This window comes from Eubalaena glacialis, chromosome 15, assembly GCF_028564815.1.
Source record: "Eubalaena glacialis isolate mEubGla1 chromosome 15, mEubGla1.1.hap2.+ XY, whole genome shotgun sequence".
Lineage (NCBI taxonomy): Eukaryota > Metazoa > Chordata > Mammalia > Artiodactyla > Balaenidae > Eubalaena > Eubalaena glacialis.
Window position 1 is genome coordinate 65,160,698 of NC_083730.1, and position 6,109 is coordinate 65,166,806.

The 6,109-nt window shown below is 49.7% G+C and overlaps 1 protein-coding gene across 3 annotated transcripts in view; it reads right to left on the reverse strand.

The window, feature by feature from the left end:
- PTPN2 (protein tyrosine phosphatase non-receptor type 2) overlaps positions 1-5,385 on the reverse strand; it is a 74,531-nt gene extending 69,146 nt beyond the window's left edge. For all 3 annotated transcript variants that reach the window (XM_061168895.1, XM_061168894.1, XM_061168893.1), the window contains exon 1: positions 5,220-5,385. In XM_061168895.1, coding sequence (XP_061024878.1) covers positions 5,220-5,381 — 162 coding nt within the window. In that variant the 5' untranslated portion in view covers positions 5,382-5,385. The remainder of the gene's footprint in view (positions 1-5,219) is intronic.
- Positions 5,386-6,109: the final 724 nt, after the last annotated feature.

Below are 6,109 nucleotides of genomic sequence, written 5' to 3' on the forward strand. Positions count from 1 at the left end.
AACTACTAAGCCAGCATGCCACAACTACTGAAGCCCACGTACCTAGAGCCCGTGCTCTGCATCAAGAGAAGCCACTGCAATGAGAAGCCCACACACCGCAATGAAGAGTAGCCCCCGCTCGCCACAACTAGAGAAAGCCCGCACGCAGCAACGAAGACCCAACGTAGTCAAAAATAAATAAATAAATGAATTTATTAAAAAAATAAAAATAAAACAATGTGACTCATACTCTAATAAAAGAATATTGAGGATTCAGGAATCAGAGAAGGAGCATATAACTAAAGTCTAGTCTTGGAGACACTTCCCAGAAAATAAGGTAGGCACAGAGTGTGTCCAACATGTGCAAAGACTCCAAGGTGTGAGAAAGCAGGTGATTCTCAAGGACATTCAAGGAGTTTAATATGGCAAGCACTGAGAACTTAAATTAAAGGCTGGAAGGAGAACGTGCAACAGACACTACAAGGGAAGTGTTTTACAATAAGATAGCTTTGATTTATCCTCCACACTGGCTGCTCACTGTAAGTACTAGAAGAATAGAGTTCATCTGATATTTAACTTCTAAAAATTAGTTGAATCACAAATGGTAAAAACTGCTCTTACTCTGACAATATTTGAACTACGAATTTCTAATAAAGAAAAATGACCAGTCAGTTAAGAGTTCCACGAAGTCTGATTAATCAACCAAATTCCTTCTGAGCTACCACTTACTAGAAACATTATTTCATGACTTAGCTTTTGCCATTTCCCTACAGTTTCACTCTCTTCCCCGAAAGGCTCACAGTACTCCATTCCTTTCCTCTGCCCTTCTAATGCCCCAGCCTGATTCAGACAGCAATCATCAGTGACAAAGGAAAAGCAAAAAGCAATCATGAACATTTCTCAAAAAGCCAGAATTAACCTCAGACTACATTAATGTTATTAGTCTGTCGCTCAGACAAATTAGACTTTTCCAGCAATCTCACTTCTGCCAACCATGCCCGTTCAAGGCAAGTCTTCTGCCGTGTGCTCCTGATCCCATCAGCTCCTGCTTCCTGAGGTTTCTGGCTCCAATAATCTTCCCTTCTCTTTCTTCAACCTCCAATCTCTTTAGGCTTCCCCCCTCCCCAATTATGTGAACACATCAAGTCACCCATCTGTGGTAGGAAGTCATGTTCAGCAAACACATATCAAGTGCCCACTAGGTGCCTGAATGTGCACAAGGCATTGGCACAGCCTACAGGAAGGCTAATGAGGCCAAGAAAAGATAAACTAAGAGTCAGCTCCAACCCAGTCATTCATTCCCAGAAACCTCCCATTTCAAAAGTTACGTTATAAAAGCAACTGTTCAAAGGGGGTAAAAAGAGTAAGGGGCCAGGGCTTCCCTGGTGGCGCAGTGGTTAAAAATCTGCCTGCCAATGCAAGGGACAGGGGTTTGAGCCCTGGCCCGAGAAGATCCCACATGCCACGGAGCAACTAAGCCCGTGTGCCACAACTGCTGAGCCTGAGCTCTAGAGCCCGCGAGCCACAACTACTGAGCCCATGTGCCACAACTACTGAAGCCCACGTGCCTGGAGCCCGTGCTCCGCAACAAGAGAAGCCACGACAATGAGAAGCCTGCACATCGCAACGAAGAGTAGCCCCCGCTCACCGCAACTAGAGAAAGCCCGCGCACAGCAACAAAGACCCAATGCGGCCAAAAATAAAAACAAATAAATAAGAAAAATTTTTAAAAAAGGGTAAGGGGCCAGAGTATCAGTCTCAAAATAATACATTCACTTTTCCTACAAGACTGAATAATAAGGTATAAAGCAAAAGTCCTCACACCACTAAGCAAGTCTAGCTCTTAGTTATATTTAGCTTTTTTGCTCAGGAGCAAATCCTTTCTTTTCCTAGTCAAATTAGTATCGCCAAAAAAAGCATACCTCTTCTCAAACGTTATCATCAATATACCCACTGCTGTGATCTACAAAGAAGAAAGCCCACTGTAACACTTTTTCCTACTCAAACGATAGTGGTTTGCTTAACAGAAACTGTGGTCCCAAAGTCCTGTGCTGCTGTATCACATCCAATGCCCTGCCTTCAAAGGGGAGGCCATGGGACATTATGGGTACGTACCAGGGGATCCCACCCTGCAAGAGAGGGCCGGGAAGCTCCTCCCACCGCCTCATCCTGAGGAAGTGAGACTCCAGGAATGAGGAGGTAGTTAAGCAAAGGGGGAAAGAAAAAGGGAAAGAAAAGTTGTGCTCAGGCAAAGAGAACTAAATCTACAAAGGCCTTAAGGGAAGGACAGACAGCACATTTCAAGGAGCAGAAGAACCCAATGCCAAAGAGGGAAGAAAGTCATATGGGGAGGCAGGACCTGTGGTCTTGTGAGCCGTGGCAGGAGTTTGAAGTCTACATGGTGAGCAATGGGAAACCACTGAAGGTTTAAAGTAGGGAAGTCACATACTCATGCTTCGTTTCAGCCACCATTCCCCGCTCCATCCCACATCTGACTTCTGTATTCCACTCAACTTGCTCTTTTCAAGGAATCTGTTGATCTTCTAGAGATTAATTTAACGGGCACTTTCGGTTTCGACCTTGTTGGTGCCCCTGCAGCACGTGCCTGCTGAGCATCAGCTCCCTCCACACCCACCACCAATTTCCCCCCCACTTCTATGGCTATTCCTCTCTAGCCTTTCTTTTTGCAAGCTCCTTTTTCTCTACCTATGCCCTTAAACATTGTTATCTGTCAAGATTCTGTCCTTGGCTTTCAGCATTTCCAAACCCTCTGTTTTCCCTAAGTGATCTCACCTGCATCTGGGACCTCAAATACCATCTGCATGCTCATGATGTCCAAAATCATTTACAGCTCAGACCTCTCCTGAACTCCAAATTTATATATTAAACTATTCCCATTTTGATGTCTTACAGGAAGCAAATTGAACAGTTTCAAAACCAAACAAATCTATCCCCTTAGCATTTCAAGTCTGCATCTCCCCTTCATTCTTCCTGCCACTGCCTGAGTTCAAGAGCTCAACATCTCTCCTCAGGTTGACTCCCAAAGACCCCCCTCCCTGTACCAGCTGCCCACAGTTAGCCACACCCAACCCACAGCTAGAATGGTCTTGCTAAAAAGTAAAGAGAATATGATTGTGGTACTTCCAAGCATCAAATTCCACAGTGGGTCCTATCAACTAGCTCACAGTCCTCAGACTGATCTACAAGGGCCCACGGGCTCCGTCTCACTGTCTGGCCTTGTCCCCCTGGCACCTCAACGTCACACCGCACTCTGCACCAGGCTCAGCCGTCGGCAGTTCTCTTGGCCTTCTATGCTCTGTGTCTCTGCACACATTTCTTCCTCCTCTGAACACTAATTCTCTCCCTCCCTCATTCTCCTCCCCTGGCCGACTTGTCCTTCAAGACTCAGGCAAGGCCCTACCTCCTCCAGGAAGCTGCGCCAGGACTCCCAGATGCATCCTGTGGGGGATGCACAGCACCCTGTGCTTAACACGAGCTTCTGCGGTTCTTACTCTCATGTTTTCATCTGCTTCCCTAGTTACCACTCCCCACTCGGCTGGATCCTGGAGAGCAGGGACTCCGTCTAACATTGGCACATGATAAGGTGTTACAAGTGAGTAAATGAAAATATGGAATTGTGATGAGGCCTTCAAGAGACCAAGTCCCAGAAGGTGAGCGCCTCAGGAACAGGAACCTGGTCAGTGGCTCTCTGCTGAATCCCCAAGGCTCAGGGCAGGGTGCACAGCGCAATCTGTACAATGGCTGAGTGGATGTTTAGAGTCAAAGGAAAACACTCAGAGTCAAAACTCTTTCTGGACTTGCTTTCCATTTTTTCCTGGTTTGTGACCAACTTTAACAAAACACCAGTGTATATTGCATGATTTGTACTGACCAAACAAATGTTCTTGTTCTTCCACTAGGAAAAAAAAAATAATAAGAGCTTTGACCAACCCACTAAAGGATTCCTAGGCAGAAGCCCATGGAAGGATTTCCTGAACTCTATGAAACTGAATGCAATTTTCAGTGGATATAAATGCATTTTTCTGGTGAGATGGACTACACTTTTCACTGAATATTCATGGATATTAATGATAACAAAAGAAGTCAAACTACTTAATCAAAATGTCAAGCTGAACTAAGCTGTAGCATGCACCGTCTCGTCTCAAACCTGTATTTTGATAAACCACTCGCAACCTGGGGACAGCAGGCTCTCCTAAAACAAATGTAACTGGAGAAGACACAGCTGGCAGGCTCTCACATGGAGCTTCCTACGAGAATTTGCATTTAAAACTTTCTATAATTGGTTAAGTCCTTACCAGCATTCTCTGAAGTTAGTACCCTATTCTAACACACTCTGACCCACGTGAATCAGGGTATTTATTACACGTCCTGCTAATGTGCTCAAGAAGAAAACGTTACATTACGAACATAATGACAAGAGGAACTGTCATCTAATTAAACGGGAAGGGGAAAAGCCCGGGAACATCTAGATTTACAGGAAAGCCCTTTTTTTGTCGTTTTACTGTACACAGAGCGACCTGAACAGCGGGAGCAGCATTTAGCTCACAACCACTTACTGCAATCCTGGAAATAACATGCAATAATTAGCAGTAGAAAGCAGACAACTAGGTCACTTTAAAAGAGACAAAATGAAGTTCTGCTCGATCGAAAGGCTCCGTGGTTGACCCAGGAGACCGTCCCAGGGCGCGTATCCACGAGGCGACCAGAAATCACGCCGGGCGCCCGCGTTCGGGGAGCTGCCTCACGACGCCCGGGGACCCGAGCCCCTCAGGCCGGGCCCCGGGGCGCGGACGACCCCTCGACGCCTACCCTGACTCACCGAGCTCCTTCCAGAAAGCTATGAGGGGGCGACGGCGGGCCGGGGACGCTCGGGCCGCCGGTGTCCGGCCGCACCACCACGGCTCGGCGACCCACCCCGGCCCCCAGACCCCCTGACCCCATGACCCCCTGGCCGCCCCCTGTACCGTCGCGTCCACGCCCACGCCCGCCCCCCGGCACCGCCCCCCGGAGCCCACTGCGCCTGCGCGCATGCGGCCGCCCCAACCCCGAGCGCCCGAGCGCCGAGGCCCGGGCGGCGCACGCGCGCCCTGAGGTGGCCCGCGCGCCGCCACTTCCGCCCCAGCGGGAGGCGGCGGAGGCGGCGAGTGCCGGTGGGTGCCGGCGTGCGGAAGCCAGGTCCTCGGAGGGGGCGGCGGCGGCTGCGCGAGCCCGCCACTCACCAGGTACAGCTGCTGCCAGCGATTCTGAGCGTCCAACTCATCAAACTCCCGCTCGATAGCGGCCGACATGGCGGCGGCCGCGAGCTGGCGCGAGGGAGCCTGCGCCGGCGGAGAGGCTCGGGCCCCGCACGATCCGGGCAGCGCGCAGCCGCTGCCGCGCATGCGTGCTCCACACCCGCCACGCCCCCACGCCGCCCTGGCCGCAGGGAAAGTACCTGGTTCGTGACGTCAGCGCGCCGGCTGTGCCGCGCGGGGCGGGGCGGCGGGGGAGGCGTGGTCCAGGCGGTGCCCAGGTGGAGGGGGCGGGGCTTGGCGGCGCCAGAGGCAGGGCTCCGGGGAGAGCAGCCGGTTGAGTTCCTCGAGGTTTGATTTTTATTTTGAACGTCCTCTAGGTCAGTTTAGCCGCCTGTGCCCCACTTTCTCCTCTCGGAAAATGTAAACCAGGACTGATGCCCGCTCCTGGGAGCCCGCGGGTTTTGTGCCAAATAGACCGCTGCAGCAAAAGGAGAAGCAACCTCTCCTGGAGGTTGGAGACTACAGCTTGTTAAGTAAATGTTACACAACTTAAAAGTTAGTGTTGCCTGTAAAAAGAGCAAATCGTCTGTTACCAAACAAACGTGCTGATTATGGAAGTCATCTCGCTTCACACAGGGAAACTCATGTGCTTAGGACACCTTATCTTCAGTAAGAAATATGAAGGGTTAGAAAAACGGTAGTGTGCTGTCCAACACTGAAATTTAAATTTTAATTAAAATTAAATGAAATGACAAAGATTCTCTCCTTGACCAAACTCTACTCAGGATCCTCTGAGCTCTTTTTCAGCTAGGTCTCAACTTTTGGGCTGCCCTGTTTCTCTCTGCATTGTCGAATTTTAGCAAGAATCCTGGTAA